We start from the raw sequence: 17,868 nt of genomic DNA on the forward strand, positions 1-17,868 counted from the left end.
CCTCTTGATATTAAAACTAGTAAACATTTAAATTCTGTTTATAAATCGCCTGTGGTTATTCCAGAGGTTTTTCCAGTTCCTGATTCTATTTCTGATATGATTTCTAAGGAATGGAATAAGCCTGGTACTTATTTTATTCCTTCTTCAAGGTTTAAAAAATGGTATCCTTTGCCAGAAGTTAGATTGGCGTTTTGGGAAAGAATCCCCAAGGTTGATGTGGCTATCCCTACTCTTGCTAAACGTACTACTATTCCTATGGAAGATAGTACTTCTTTTAAAGATCCTTTAGATAGGAAACTTGAATTTTATCTAAGGAAAGCTTATTTATATTCAGGTCATCTTCTTAGGCCTGCAATTTCTTTGGCTGCTTCAACTTTTTGGTTGGATACTTTAGAGTAACAAGTATCGGATCATGATTTGTCTAGCATTGTTAAATTGATTCAACATGCTAATAATTTCATTTGTGATGCTATTTTTGATATTATCAAAATTGATGTTAAATCTATGTCTTTAGCTATTTTAGCTAGAAGAGCTTTGTGGTTCAAATCTTGGAATACTGATATGACTTCTAAGTTCAGATTGCTATCTCTTTCTTTCCAAGGTAATAAATTATTTGGTTCTCAGTTGTTAATGGGGGGAAGGGAGTTTTTTTGCCTCAGGATAAAAAAAACCTAAGGATAAATCTAAAGCTTCTAACCGTTTTCGTTCCTTTCGACAAAATAAGGAACAGAAACTTAATCCTTCCCCCAAGGAATCTGCTTCCAATTGGAAGCCTTCGTCAAATTGGAATAAATCCAAGCCATTTTAGAGATCAAAACCAGCCCCCAAGTCTGCATGAAGGTGCGGCCCTCATTCCAGCTCAGCTGTTAGGGGGCAGATTAAAATTTTTCAAAGATGTTTGGATCAATTCGGTCCAAAATCATTGAATTCAGAGTATTGTCTCTCAGGGGTACAGAATAGGATTTAGAGTAAGACTAAGAGTAAGAAGATTTTTTCTCTCAAACATTCCGGTAAAGCCAGTAAAGGCTCAGGCTTTCCTGAATTGTGTTTCAGACCTGGAGTTATCAGGGGTAATCATGCCAGTTCCATTTCAGGAACAGGGTCTGGGGTTTGATTCAAATCTATTCATTGTCCCAAAGAAAGAAAATTTATTCAGACCAGTTTTGTATTTAAAGATTTTGAATGTAAGAGCACCAACTTTCAAAATGGTGACTATAAGGACTATTCTGCCTTTTGTTCAGAAAGGGCATTATATGTCCACAATAGACTTACAGGATGCATATCTTCATATTCCGATTCATCCAGATTTCTATAAGTTCCTGAGATTCTCTTTTCTAGACAAGAATTACCAATTTGTTGCTCTTCCTTTTGGCCTAGCGACAGCTCCAAGAGTCTTTTCAAAGGTTCTAGGTGCCCTACTATCTGTAATCAGAGAGCGGGTATTGCGGTATTTCCTTATTTGGACGATATCTTGGTACTCGCTCAGTCTTTATGTTCTGCAGGATCTCACACAAATCAACTAGTGTTGTCTCTTTGAAGACATGGTTGGAGGATCAATTTACCAAAACATTCTTCGATTCCTCAGACAAGGGTAACCTTTTAGGTTTCCAGATAGATTCAGTGTCCATGACTTTGTCTCTAACAGACAAGAGACGTTTGAAATTGGTTGCAGCCTGTCAGAAACTTCAGTCTCAGGCATTCCCTTCAGTAGCTATGAACATGGACGTTTTAGGTCTCATGACTGCAGCATCGGACGAGATCCCCTTTTGCTCGTTTTCATATGAGACCTCTCCAGCTTTGTATGCTGAACCAATGGTGCAGGGATTATACAAGGATATCACAATTAATATCCTTTAATCCCAATGTTCGACTTTCTCTGTCTTGGTGGTTAGATCACCATCGTATAATTTTAGGGGCCTCTTTCGTCCGTCCAACCTGGACTGTGATCACAACAGATGCGAGTCTTTCAGGTTGGGTAGCTGTTTGGGGATCTCTGACAGCACAAGGGGTTTGGAAATCTCAAGAGGCAAGATTACCAATCAATATTTTGGTACTCAATGCAATTCTCAGGGCTTTTCAGTTTTGGCCTCTGTTGAAGAGAAAACCATTCATTTGTTTTCAGACAGACAATATCACAACTGTGGCATATGTCAATCATCAGGGTGGGACTCACAGTCCTCAAGCTATGAAAGACGTATCTCGGATACTTGTTTGGGCGGATTCCAGCACCTGTCTAATTTCTGCAGTTCATATCCCAGGAATAGACAATTGGGAAGTGGATTACCTCAGTCATCAGACTTTACATCCAGGAGAATGGTCTTTCCACCCAGATGTGATTTCTCAAATTGTTCAGATGTGGGGGCTTCCAGAAATAGATCTGATGGCATCTCATCTAAACAAAAAACTTCCCAGGTACCTGTCCAGGTCCAGGGATCCTCAGGCGGAAGCAGTGGATGCATTGACACTTCCTTGGTGTTATCAACCTGCTTATATTTTCCCGCCTCTAGTTCTTCTTCCAAGAGTGATCTCCAAAATCATCATGGAGCAATCGTTTGTGCTGCTGGTAGCTCCAGCATGGCCTCACAGGTTTTGGTATGCCGATCTTGTTCGGATGTCCAGTTGCCAACCTTGGCCACTTCCACTAAGGCCAGACCTTCTATCTCAAGGTTCGTTATTCCATCAGGATCTCAAATCTTTAAATTGGAAGGTATGGAAATGGAACGCATAGTGCTTAGTCATAGAGGTTTTACTGACTCAGTGATTAATACTATGTTGCAGGCTCGTAAATCTGTTTCTAGAAAGTTTTATTATCAAGTTTGGAAGACTTACATTTCATGGTGTTCTTCTCTTGGCATTCTTTTAGAATTCCTAAAATTTTACAGTTTCTTCAGGATGGTTTGGATAAAGGTTTGTCTGCAAGTTCCTTGAAAGGACAAATCTCTGCTCTTTCTGTTTTATTTCACAGAAAGATTGCTAAACTTCCTGATATTCATTGTTTTGTGCAGGCTTTGGTTCTTATCAAGCCTGTCATTAGATCCATCTCTCCTCCTTGGAGTCTTAATTTAGTTTTTAAGGCTTTACAGTCTCCTCTGTTTGAGCCTATGCATTCTTTGGACATTAAACTACTTTCTTGGAAAGTGTTGTTTTTTTGCCATATCTTCTGCTAGAAGAGTTTCTGAATTATCCACTCTCTCTTGTGAATCTCTTTTTCTGATTTTTCATCAGGATAAGGCAGTTTTGCAGACTTCATTTAAATTCTTACCTAAGGTTGTAAATTCTAACAACATTAATAGAGAAATTGTTGTCCCTTCCTTGTGTCCTAATCCTAAGAATTCTTTGGAGAGATCCTTACATTCTTTGGATGTGGTAAGAGCTTTGAAATATTATGTTGAAGCTACTAAAGATTTCAGGAAGACTTCTAGTATATTTGTTATATTTTCTGGTTCTAGGAAAGGTCAGAAGGCTTCTGCTATTTCCTTGGCTTCATCGTTAAAACTTTTGATTCATCAAGCTTATTTGGAGTCGGGTCAAGCCCCGCCTCAGAGAATTACAGCTCATTCTACTAGATCAGTCTTCACTTTTTGGGCTTTTAAGAATGAAGCTTCAGTTGATCAGATTTGCAAAGCAGCAACTTGGTCTTCTTTGCATACATTTACTAAATTCTACCGTTTTGATGTATTTGCTTCTTCGGAAGCAGTTTTTGGTAGAAAAGTTCTTCAGGCAGCTGTTTCAGTTTGATTCTTCTGCTTATGGTTTAAGTTTTACTTTTCATTTATGAGAATAAACTTATATTTTGGGTTGTGGATTAATTTTTTTCAGCAAAAAATGGCTGTTTTTATTTTTATTTTATCCCTCCTTCTCTAGTACTCTTGCGTGGAGTTCCACATCTTGGGTATTGCTATCCCATACGTCACTAGCTCATGGACTCTTGCCAATTACATGAAAGAAAACATAATTTATGTAAGAACTTACCTGATAAATGTATTTCTTTCATATTGGCAAGAGTCCATGAGGCCCACCCCTTTTTATGGTAGTTATGATTTTTTTTTTATAAAGCACAATTATTTCCATATTCTTTTGTTGATGCTTTTTACTCCTTTCTTTATCACCCCACTACTTGGCTATTCATTAAACTGAATTGTGGGTGTGGTGACGGGTGTATTTATAGGCATTTTGAGGTTTGGGAAACTTTGCTCCTCCTGGTAGGATTGTATATCCCATACGTCACTAGCTCATGGACTCTTGCCAATTTGAAAGAAATTAATTTATCAGGTAAGTTCTTACATAAATTATGTTTTTGTTACAAAAGACTACACAAGAAGATATAAGAATTAAAAGTACATTTTTAAGATATGGGAACAAAGCAGGCAAATATCTGGCTAGTCTAAATAAAACATTTAAGAATAAAACCATAATCGGTAATATAAAAGTGGGTAACACAAATATAACATCTCAAAAAGAAATTTCTAAAAACTTTTTAGGATTTTATACAAAACTATATAAAACTCAGGCAAACAATCAGACCAATAAAGAAAAATGTTTGAAAAATCTTAAAGTCCCACAAATAGAACCTGAAAAACTAGAAGCTTTAAATAGATCAATCCAGAAAAAGAAAGTAGAGGAAACAATCAAAAAGCTATCCCTTAATAAAGCAGCAGGTCCAGATAATTTGCCAAATTAATTTTATAAACTTATGTGTCCTGAAATAACTCCAATACCGAATAAGGTATTTAATTATTTATTTTCAGCTAATCCTAAACAGAACCCAAATAGATTTTCAGATTCAGTAATTACTCTAATTTTAAAACCAGAGAAAGATAAACATGATCTAACCTCATACAGACCTATCTCATTGTTAAATACAGACTTTAAAATATTAGTGGGAATTATAGCAAACAGACTACAAAAAGTTATCCCGATACTTGTACATCCAGACAAATCTGGATTTATTAATGGTAGCAGGTCTGCATTTTACAATATACATAGGGTGATTAATGTAATTTCCTATGTTTGGGCTAACAAAGAACTTTTAACTAAGCAAAATCTGAATATATTGCTTTGTCACTAGATGCTGAAAAAGCTTTCAATTCAGTTGAATTGTATTATCTATTCACATCACTAAACAAATTTGGGTTTTCAGGTAACATGGTAGAATGCATAAAAGCAATATATTCCTCCCCCAAATCAGCACTTCTCATAAACAATCAACAAACTAAATATATTTCATTACAAAGAGGGACATGACAGGGTTGCCCACTCTCACCAATACTTTTCAATCTTGCCCTAGAACCATTGATGATAAAAATTTGTGAAAATATAAGTGGAATACAAATTGGGGATATTGAATCAAAGGTCGCAGCATACACATACAATATGTTACTATTTATTAAAGATTCTTCATCTCGGATACCTAAAATAATAGGAATTTTAGATGAACTCAGTGCTTTTTCAGGATATAGATTTAACAAAGGAAAATCTGAAATGATGTGGTTAATTAAACAAAAAAAACTCTATCAATACCCAAATCTTTAAACTTGCAAATAATTCTATAAAATATCTTGAAATCGTGCTTTCCCGTGCACCAGGAGAATGGTATAAATTAAACTATGACCCGCTATTTTTGAAGATTGTTGAGGGGATTAAGAGATGGACACATCTACCTATTTCCTTCTCAGGGAAAATAAACACATCTACCAATTTCCATTTCAGGGAAAATAAATATGGTAAAAATGTTAACTCTCCCCACAATTTATTTAATTCAAAATCTACCCCTAATTATTAAGAGCAAAGACATTAGTAGATTCAAAAAAGCCTTACATTTTCTATTTTGGAAAGGTAAAAAAGTAAAAATAGCTTATGCAAAATTAGGAATTTTTAATGAATGGGGAGGGCACGGATTACCAGATATAGAAATATACAATTGGACAATCCTTGCAAAAATTATTCTGGCATGGCTAACAAAAAAATAATAATTTTATCAATTTAGATTTAGAGAAAAATATGGTTAAGCCTTATGAACTAAATGCATTGATAGATATAGAATATAAAAAACTACCTCGTAAAATTAAAAAAATTTAAAATTTTAAGAATTTGATTATAATATGGCAAAAAATGTGTAGAACACTTGAAATAGATTTTCACTTTCAAAATATCTACCTATTAAGGGCAAGGCAGAAGTACTGATTAATCATAATACTTGTGACCAATGGCAAACAAAGGAATTAACCCAACTTTATCAAATAATAGATACAGAAAGAAATAGTATACAGGATTTTGACTACCTGAAAAATAAATATAGCTGTTCAAATAAACAGTTCTACTTATATCTTCAGCTCAGACATTATTGTAACAACTTAGGAAACTCCATATACAAATCTAATAAATGGGATATTATAAAAGCTAGTATTACCTTATTCTCCTCTGGTATTACTTTGGGCTCAATTTTATACAAAATAGTTAATGACCAAAAAAAACACATTTTATATATGAATCCATAAATAAATTGTTAAAATTATTACATGAAAGCAATACCACAAAATAATCCTTTCGATCTAGCATTAATAGAACAAAAAAGCAACCTCAATGTCAAGCTGGACAGAATCTCAATCAAACACATTATATCACACATATCTGACACCATATGTAATGTCTAAATTTAAAAACCTCTGCAGTTGTGCAGAACTGGTACATTGTGTTTTCTCCTGTCCCAAAGTTAATAGTTACTGGTTAAAAATCATATATTGGTTAAAAAAGTACAATTAAAATAACCCTATCAGTTATTGACACTATATTTCTTCTGGTAATTTAACTAGGTTCTTAAATACTGCCATTTTGATAGGAAGAAACTTAATCTTCAAAGAGTCGATCCAAAGAAGACTCCAAGTTTTCGAGTATTCCTAAGAAGTTTACACCAACAAATAATTTTAGAACAATATGATGTAAATGTACAATTAGAAAAACATGTTATAAAATTCTTTGGGAAACATACCTAAAGTCCCTAAATTTATCAGTACCACAAATAATAGTTAAAATGTTTGAGAATACATTATTTATTCAAGAAGAACAGCTTAGAGGGAATTGGGTATTTGAACAAGTGGGCTGATACCTTCGGGAGGGGAGAGAGAGAGAGGAGAAGGTCTTACTTCCACCCCAATGCTCTGGGGGATGGTTCCTTTTTTTTTCTTAACCCTACCAAAAGATGATGGTAGGATTGGTAATGATTGGTGTTTGGTGGAAGAAAATTATATAGTTTGACTACTCATTGTTATATATGGTCAAGATAGGTAAAGGATTAAAATATAAAAGGTGATATAATTTTCATTTAACCATATATCCATTATATAGAAAGGTAAATATATGGTTTTATGTAAAAAATATGAAAAAAAGCCAAACCACACTATGCTTTTCAGGGTTTATTGGTGTTATTTAGGATCATATCTTGGGTGTTACTTGTCTATTTAAAACCCCTTGAGTACTAACGATGACTCTAAGCCATCACAGAGTTTCCCACTCTGGTGCTAACGACGGCTCGGAGCCGTCGCTAGCACTCTCCCACCTTGAGGGAGATCTGTGGGCTCCCACCCACTCCTACCCCGGCTTCCCATTTTGCGTGGTGACGTGACGCGCAATAATGTGATGACGTCACCGCACAACTTTATTTATACTTAACAATGTTAAGTATAGGAGCAGGAGGCATGCTGCTTAGAAGCCAGTATCTCAGGCATCTAAGCAGCTACAGACCCCCAAGACCCACCATTTGAAAGGTAATCGCCTAACCTTTCCAACATTGTAAGGCATTAAAAAATATTAGCACCCAGGTGGGAAAGTGGTTAGCACTCAAAAGGTTAAATGTATAACGCTGTATAATATCCTTTGATGGATATATTGTATGTTTTCAATACGTTGCAACACTAAATCTTAACACCGTAAATACTAGCTTTTTTTTTTTTTTTTGACACGGTCCCATACAACAAACTTATTCACAAAATGTATTGCCTTTGAGTAGCTGATAAGATTGTTAAGTGAGTAGAATACTGGTTTAAAGATAAAAGGCAAAGTGTTTAAATTAATGGAGTATATTCAAATTCAGTTACAAGCAGTGTTCCCCAAGGGTCAGTACTTGAGTTTGTTTTGGTTTACATGTTCATTATTGATATTGAAAAATGGGCTTGTTTACTGATGATCAAGTCATCATTTAGATAAAGGTTATGAAGAAAAACTAATGCAGTTAAATTATGGTTACATTTACAGAAATCAAAGGGATTTAAACGCTTAACTTTTAATGAAGGAATAACTGAGAGGATAGAAAGAACTCTATCAACTATACCAACATCATGGAGACCACAAGAATATTTAACTGAAACCTTTTCCATGCAGTGTCCCTAGAGACAGAAATGCATATTCTTTTTTTCTTTCTTTTTCTTTTTTATTTGAGAATAGCCTCTTCAGTGTTTTCTTGGTATTTGAATTTTCTTCCAGGATTTGCTTGTCCTCAGAGTACATGAATTGCAATGATGTGAGACTACATATGTCTTTCATTAAAGTCATCATGTTCTATAGTTTTTAGAAATAATATCGGAGGTTTAAATGTATGAAAAATATGTCATAAACATATTATTTATCACTGTAAAAGAACATATTCCATACATTTTTTTTTCTGTATAAAACAGCTTTTTTTTTGTCAGGGGCCCTCCCATCTCTACAGCTGACATGAGTGAAATTATAGAAAAAAATATTCTTTATTTTATTTTTGTGTTTTTGATCTCTAGGGTAAGTTTTTTTTTAAATTTCTCTTTTGTCATAATGGTTTATTGTAATGTCATGTGGAATGGTTCGCCTATGGGATGGTTTCATTCTGTGCTTAACAGATCCAGTATATAATCTTTAAGAACATGTGTCAGTGAAGCATTTTTTTTGCAGGGATTATACACCTCATAAATATGCAACATATATGAGGGAGTGTGGGAAGGAGCTGATGTCTCCCTTGCATAAAAAAAAAACATGTATTGTCAAGAGCTGACATTGTGATTGGGTCTGGAGCTCATTCACTTTTGGCAATATAAACAATAAATCAGCCATGGAAAGCAAAATAAATTAAGCATTAAATTCAAGAAATATGCATACAATAGTTAATTGCAGTTGCATATATGTAGCGTGTGACACATCTGTGGTGGCCAATGAGAACTATTAAAAAAAGTAAATGTAAGTGAAAATGTTAAAAAATGGTCATTTATTTTAAACCTCTGAATAATACTTTACTGCCTACTTTAGTACAATAGCTTATCTTTCTTATATGCTCTTTATTGTAAGAATACCCCTTGTGTATTGGAAAATGTTAACTGAATATTTGTTCATGTATGGTTCAAGGTAGAGAAGATTTTTATGAAGTATTATTATTTTAGTGTTATAAACTAGTAATGAGTTTCTCTGCAACTGCTGTTATAAGACCACTGCTTCTTTGCTGCTCTCATCCTCCACCCATTAAATCATCCTGGACTGATTAGTCCAGGAAGATTGTCAAGTCCCTTTCTTACGCAATTGGTTTACCAAAGGAGAGGAAGAGCTTTATAAGAAGGTGCCTTTGCAATGTATGCACAGAACACATGTAAACAGGTTCCCTGGTTGGGAACATTATCCACCTTAGTTATAAAATAGGGTTCATAGTGCTGAAATCTTTATTTACAATCATTTTCTTAAAAATAGTTTTCATAAAATACTTTAACATGATTACAAAACAAACTAGATATTGAGGTTCATAAACAAGAGAGGATATAAAAGCCTCACTTTTCGCTACAATTCACTAAAAAGTCTTGTAACATTTTTTTTTAAATGTGCTAAAGCAAATCCATCCTGAAATGAAACTCTTGAGTTGGTCACCACTATTTTGTGGTATCTTTTACCATTATATAAACACGAATCTATGCATATGCAGAAAAGGGGAAATGTGTCCCTATAGATTATGAAAGAAAACACCAGAGAGTTGTAGACTTCAATAGATTCCTAAAAATTGGGTCAAATCTATTTTCACACATGAATAAATGGTGACTTTTTTACATGTTTAATTTGTCATATGCAAAATGAGGGCTTACGTATATTCAAAAGAGAGCTGGAAACAATTTGAGCGACTCCATTACTTATACGGTTTTAAATACATCTTGCTTTTATTCTTGTTAGACTAAATAGTCCCTCAAATGGCACACCTGCATATGAAAAATGAATAATGCAAGCAAAATCTTTATGTTTTGTTCTAATGAATAATTCATACATGGAATAGAAATGAAAACATAGCTGTTTAAAAAGAAAAAGATATATCAATTTGAAAACACAGCACTGCAAGTTTTTAATTGCTATTCAAAATTAACAATTTTTATCCAGGACATTTTCTAAGGAAGATGTTTTTAAATGCTTAGCATTATATTTTTCTTGTTCCAGGTATTATATTGCACACAAGAGCTACTTCAGAATATTTGAAATTGATGAACTAACTGGAGCAGTCATTACAGTCAAAGGCTTGGATAGAGAACTTTCTTCATGGCACAATATAACTGTGGCAGCAAAAGAATCAAGTGAGTAAAATGTAAAGAGTTTGGAAAAGATATTAATACGATTGAGATAAAATTCGGGGAACATTTTAAAATTAAAACCATACTCACTTTACTATGCCCAAATTTAACTACTCATTGCAGTTAAAGGAAATGTGTATTCCAGTACATAAGATGAGACTTCAAAGTGCTTTGCTGTGGTTTTGGGGGCTTTTCAAGTTTGAAGCCCAGTCATTGGTTAATTCTCTAGAAGTGTTAAATATTAACCTATTTTCAGTGTCATATTTTGGTGTGCTGATGTATTAAGACACCTGATCCAAATAGATAGGGCATATGCAATTTTCGAATAAAATATTCAACGTTTTACATTATAACAAAAAATCATTTATAAAAATATTATTTACAAAATTGAGCTAAAGCTTTGTTTTCAAGAGGACCAGTGCAGCTCTTTACTTTGGGGTAAGTTTTCATTTTAGGCATAAATAATAACAATAATAATAACAATACTTTACCAATATAGGAACTAATTCTCCTTTAACTAATATTGCACCTGCTCAAATCAGTGAATTTTGTTGCAGCTAAGATAGATAGTATTTTAAATGTTGTTTTTCTATATCTGACAAAGAATGAGGGTGGTATAGAATGATAATATAACACTGTTTTCAACATGGTACATTAAAGCAGACTTCAATAATCCAATTGCTATGTAAAACCTCAAATTCTTAAAGGTAATACTATTATTTGTGACTAGTGTACATATATTTATTGCTGCATGGTGCTTAGAGATTAGTAATAATTCCCTACAGTTAATATCAAAGGACATAAATAATGTGTTACTACATTCAGAGACAACAGCGAGAGCTCATGATATCTTTACCTAAAAATTGTAAAATAAAAGAAGCTGCTGGCAGGATTAACACTAATCTACCTCATACAAGACAACCTATTACAGCTTTAATTCATATGTGCATATACTGGGCAAAGTTCTGCTTCAAAATCCTTTGCCATCTAGGTTTAAATAGTCTCTTCCATACTAGAAACATTATTAGACACATAATATGCAGAAAAATACATAACTATAATAATTGTTTGTCACTTGTAAAATATCAAAGACGTATACCTCCTTTAATAAATCAGTTCTTACAATATATAATTTGCATGACTTTCTCATATTCATGTATCTATTAGGAAGGATCGTTACACATGAAAAAGCAAATATTTGCACTCCTGTTTATAATAGCTATTTAAAGGGACAGTGAAGTTTAACATAATGCCAATGCATGCAATTCTTTGCTTATCAACCATTTAATAGAGTTTAATAGAGCAAATACATATTAAAAAGTAAGTATAAAGACACAGGAACATGTTTCTATTCAAGTAAAGGGCTTAAACATTTCAACTACTTATTGGTTGAATTACCTCAATCAGAAAATAAAAAATGCAGGTGTTGAGTTAAAGGCTACATAAAATGTAAGTAAAATATCAAATTGTACAAAAAAATATAAATGCAACTTCTCTGGTTAAATTATTTTTATCTCCATTGTCTCTTATCAATGCTCCCAAGTCTAATGGTTACCTTATCAATTTGTTGATGCTAAACTCATGAAAGCTTTCAGGAATGCCTGATATGTTTGCATAAGGCTAGGTAATTATTATGCATTTGATTTTAGGTAGATATTAAAAAGCATATAAAATATTTCGGTCACAAGGGAGATATGAATTATGGAAATGCACTTTAAATATAGTCATTTTTTATTTTTTTAATGAAGATGGATAGATCATCTATCATTCTTTTCACTGAAATTTTTAATCCCTTAATATTCAGCGTAGCTTAGGAAGATATTAAATTTGAGCATTAGCTCAACTCAACATGTACACTTTTTTCTCCAAGTTTACTTCCTAATTAACATTTTTATTATGATTTATTTATTATGAATTCAGAAAACGCAGCCCATGTATCAGAAGTATCAGTGTATATACGTGTTATTGATGTTAATGATCACGCTCCACAACTCTTAAGGAAATATGACATAAATGTTTGTGAAATGGCAACAGATGGAAAGGTAAGCAAAACAATTTATGCAAACTAATAGGACTAGAGATAGTCTATTAATACAATTGTGAACTAAATACAGAGTATTTTTATTATTAGAAGAATGTACTTAAATATACAAAATTATACTTTAATTCTGATAATAGGATAGGTGTTCCACTCATTTTATAAAACATTTATATTCTTCTGTATCATATCGTAGAACCCCAGTTAACTAAATGTGATTCTGAATGTTGGTTTCCAAGTTAATGTCCTAGACTCAGAAATTTGTGAGCTTGATGAATTACCATATTCAAAATTCATTGACCATAGCTTTATTTATATTTTCCACAGACTTGTTAGTGGGCTTTCCTGATATTAACATAGTTGTTTGTTAATACATAACATATCCCACATGAAACAAGAACCTTTTGCAAAGCAGTAAAACATTTACAACTGCAACAACTTCAAAAACATGCTTGAAACACATTTAAAGTGACCGTCTACTCCAGAATTGTTATTGTTTAAAAAGATAGATAATCTCTTTGCTACGCATTCCTCAGTTTTGCATAACCAACATGGTTATAGTAATATACTTTTTACCTTGTATCTAAGCCTCTGCAGAATGCCTCCTTATTTCAGTTCCTTTGACAGACATGCATTTTAGCCAATCAGTGCTGACTCTTAGGTAACTCTGTGTGCTTGGGCACAATGTTATCTATATGGCACAAATGAACTAATGCCCTCTAGCTGTCATAATGAACTGAGATTTGTGGCAACCTTCAAGGGCTTAAAAATGAGTATATGAGCCTTCCTAGATTTAGCTTTCAACTAAGAATACCAAGAGAACAAAGCAAATTTGATGATAAAAGTAAATTACAAACAGCTGGAATACGAGGTTGGCGTTGTCACGCAATGTCAGTACCGCACTTTTAAAAAAGTCCTTTTTCAATGGGACTCCCATAGCGCCGGTATTACGAGTTTGCCTGGGAGGCCAAAAAGTGAGCGGTACACCCTATACTGACAAGATCCATACCACCATCTAAAGTCATTAGTTATGAGTTTTACATTACAAAGCTGTAGCATAAAACTCATAACTAAAGTGTTAAAAGTACACAAACACCCATAAACTACCTTTTAACCCCTAAACCGAGGCCCTCCCACATTGTAAACACTATAATAAATGTATTAACCCCTAATATGCTGCTCCGGACATCACTATTAAAATGTATTAACCCCTATCCCACCACTCACCGACATTGTCGCCACTATAATAAACCTATTAACCCCTAAACTGCCACCCTGCCGCATCGCAAACACTATTTAAATATTATTAACCCTTAATCTGCCGTCCGTCCACACTGCCGCTATAATAAATCTATTAACCCCTAAACCACAAGCCCCCCACAACGAAATATACTTAAATAAACTATTAACCCCTAAACTGAAAGCCCCCACAACAAAATATACTTAAATGAACTATTAAACCTTAAGCCGAAAGCCCCCACAATGAAATATACTAAAATAAACTATTATCCCCTAAACCTAACGACCCCCTAACTTTATATTAAAATTACAAATTCCCCATCTTAAATTAAATTAAAACTTACCTGTCAAATTAAATAAATTAGTTTTAAACTAACAATTAAACTAAGATAATTATTAAGCTACAATTAAACTAACTACAAATTAAATTAAACTACACATTAAAAAAATCTTAACACTACTCTAAAAATTAAAAAAAAATATCTAATTATAAAAAATAACTAAATTACAAAACCCCCCCACTAAATTAAGAAAAATAATAAACAAATTATCAAAAATAAAAAAGAATTACACCTAATCTAATAGCCCTATCAAAATAAAAAAGCCACCCCAAAATAAAAAAAACCCTAGCCTACAATAAACTACCAATGGCCCTTTTGTGGGGCATTGCCCCAAAGAATTCCACTCTTTTATCTGTAAAAAAAAATACAAACACCCCCCAACAGTAAAACCCACCACCCCACAACCAACACCCCCAAATAAAATAACTATCTAAAAAAAACTAAGCTCCCCATTGCCCTGAAAAGAGCATTTGTATGGGCATTGCCCCTAAAAGGGCATTTAGCTCTTTTACATGCCCAGACCCTAATCTAAAAATAAAACCCACCCAAAAAACCCTTAAATAAACCTAACACTAACCGCCAAAGATCTACTTACAGTTATTGAAGTCCCGCTTGAAGAATCCATCCAGCCGGCAAGAAGTCTTCATCCAGGCAGCCTCATTGATCTTCATCCAGCCAGCGAAGTCCTCATCCATGCGGCAAGAAGTCTTCATCCAGACAACATCTTCTATCTTCATCCATCCAGCGCGGAGCGGGTCCATCCTGAAGACATCCAGAACGGAGAATTCTCTTTATACAGTCGCCGCCCTAAACTGGAACTTCAATTTCAAGTGATTTCATCCAAGATGACATCCCTTGCATTCCTATTGTCTGAAAGATTTCAATCAGCCAATAGGATTAGAGATGCTAAAATCCTATTAGCTGTTCCAATCAGCCAATAGGATTGAGCTCTCATCCTATTGGCTGATTTAAACAGCCAATAGAATGAGAGCTGCTCAAATCCTATTGGCTGATTGGAACAGCCAATAGGATTTTAGCTGCTCTAATCCTATTGGCTGATTGAAATCTTTCAGCCAATAATAATGCAAGGAGCGCCATCTTGGATGATATCACTTGAAATTGAAGTTCCAGTTTACGGTGGAGACCGTATGAAGATGATGCTCCACACCAGATGTCTTCAGGATGGACCCGCTCCATGCCGGATGGATGAAGATAGAAGATGCCGTCTGGATGAAGACTTCTTGCCGCATGGATGAGGACTTCGCCGGCTGGATGGATCCTTCAAGCGGGACTTCAATAACTGTAAGTGGATCGTCTGGGGTTAGTGTTAGGTTTCTTTAAGGTTTTTTTTAAGTGGTTTTATTTTTAGATTAGGGTCTGGGCAGGTAAAAGAGCTATATGCCCTTTTAAGGGCAATACCCATACAAATGCCCTTTTCAAGGCAATGGGGAGCTTAGGTTATTTTTGATAGGTTTTTTATTTGGGGGGTTGGTTGGTTGTTTGGTTGTTTTACAAGTCAAAGAGCTGATTTATTTGGGGCAATGCCCCACAAAAGGTCCTTTCAAGGGCCATTGGTAGTTTATTGTAGGCTAGGTTTTTTTTAATTTTTGGGGGGCTTTGTTATTTTGATAGGGCTGTTAGATTAGGTGTAATTCTTTTTTAATTTTGATAATTTGTTTCTTATTTTTTGTAATTTAGTGGGGCGGGGTTATGTAATTTAGTTATTTTTATTTTTAGTAATTTTAGTGTTTAGTTTTTTTTGTAATGTTAGGTTTTAGTGTAAGGCAGGTTAAGTTTTATTTCACAGGTAATTTTGTATTTATTTTAACTAGGTAGTTATTAAATAGTTAATAACTATTTACTAACTAGTCTACCTAGTTAAACTAAATACAAACTTACCTGTGAAATAAAAAATAAAACCTAAGCTAGCTACAATATAAATATTAGTTTTATTGTAGCTAGCATAGGTTTTATTTTACAGGTAAGTATTTAGTTTTAAATAGGTATTATTTAGTTAATAACTGTAACTTTAATTTAGCTTTATTTTAATTATGTTAAAGTTAGGGGGTGTTAGGGTTAGGGTTACATTAAGGTTAGGGTTACGTTAGGGTTAGTGTTAGGTTTAGGGGTTAATAGATTTATATAGTGGTAGTGATATGGGAGGCCAGAGGTTTAGGGGTTAATAACTTTAGTATAGTGGCGGCGACATTGGGAGCTAATAACTGTATGTAAGTGGCAGCGATGTCGGGGGCGGCAGATTAGAGGTTAATAACTGTATGTAGGTGGCGGCGATGTCAGGGGTGGCAGATTAGAAGTTAAAAACATTATGTAGGTGGCGGCAATGTCGTGGGTGGCAAATTAGGGATGTTTAGACTCGGGGGTTTATGTTAGGGTGTTAGGTTTAAACGTAACTTTTTATTTCCCCATAGACATCAATGGGGCTGCGTTACTGAGCTTTTTATTCCGCGACAGTGATAACTTTTACTAGAAGCATTTTTGTCATTATATGTGTTTTATGTTTCTATCCAAAGATGTAATTCATTTATGCACATTTTAATTTTGACTTGAATGTCCCTTTAAGAGTGGTGCAAATCTCTTTGAATTGTGTAATGCTAAATTTTTAATGTAGGAACAAGTTTTTTCTGTGGCATTTTAGGTTCACAAATTAGTTTTAATGAATCTGAGCCTATGTGTAAAGCAATCTTTATTTTTTAAATAAAACTGAGCTGCATTCAAAATCTATTTATTAACTTGTCATAAATTTACTTTAAAATACAGTCATTTATTTAACTTGACTTATGCCTGACAATGGTGCCTTGAAAAATTGCAATGTAAAACCACTGTGTTTTTAGAAAATAACTTAAATTTGCAGAAGAATCATAAAGGGCCAGATTATGAGTGGAGCTCTAACCTTATCTTACCTTTAAAAAAAAGCCAACACCCCAATTTCTTGCTAACACAGACACATATCCAAAAACTGCGCTAACCCGACATAAAAATATACATATTTCACATTCCAATGTTATTCACATAGCAGAATATGTTCTATTTATTCCTAAATAAATATTTCTACATATATCTAAGGGTAATTTGGTACAATATATAGCTATACATATATATATATATATATATATATATATATATATATATATATATATATATATATATATATATATGATTATATATAGGTATAGCTATATGGTGATATTTTATTGTTTGGAAGCGCACCCCGGCAGCTGAATGAGAAAGTGTGCTGGTTCCCTGCTTGTGCTTGTGTGTGTGTATATATATATATATATATATATATATATATATATATATAATAAATATATATATATAATTATAATATATATATATATATACAGTATATATATATATATATATATATATATATATAAATATCTATTAATAAATAAATAGAATATATTCTGCTATTTGCAGAACATTGGAATGTGAAATATTTACAGTAAGCACACAGTATAACACTTTATTAAAAATAAATATTGCATAAATATGCTTTTACATGTTTTCATGTACTTGACCGCAAAGAGCTCCAATGCACTTATATTTAAGTCTATATATATGTGTACATATGTATTTATGTATTTATAGGTGTATATATGTCTGTAAATACATATATACATACCTATAAATACATAAATTGACATGTGTATGTATATACTATATA

General features: G+C 33.4%; 1 protein-coding gene across 1 annotated transcript in view; it reads left to right on the forward strand.

Annotated features, from left to right (window-relative positions):
- LOC128660831 (cadherin-19-like) overlaps positions 1-17,868 on the forward strand; it is a 346,558-nt gene that overhangs the window by 243,773 nt on the left and 84,917 nt on the right. Inside the window, exons 8-9 of the mRNA XM_053714877.1 lie at positions 10,432-10,565; positions 12,483-12,604. Coding sequence (XP_053570852.1) covers positions 10,432-10,565; positions 12,483-12,604 — 256 coding nt within the window. The remainder of the gene's footprint in view (positions 1-10,431; positions 10,566-12,482; positions 12,605-17,868) is intronic.

Source organism: Bombina bombina, chromosome 5, assembly GCF_027579735.1.
Source record: "Bombina bombina isolate aBomBom1 chromosome 5, aBomBom1.pri, whole genome shotgun sequence".
Lineage (NCBI taxonomy): Eukaryota > Metazoa > Chordata > Amphibia > Anura > Bombinatoridae > Bombina > Bombina bombina.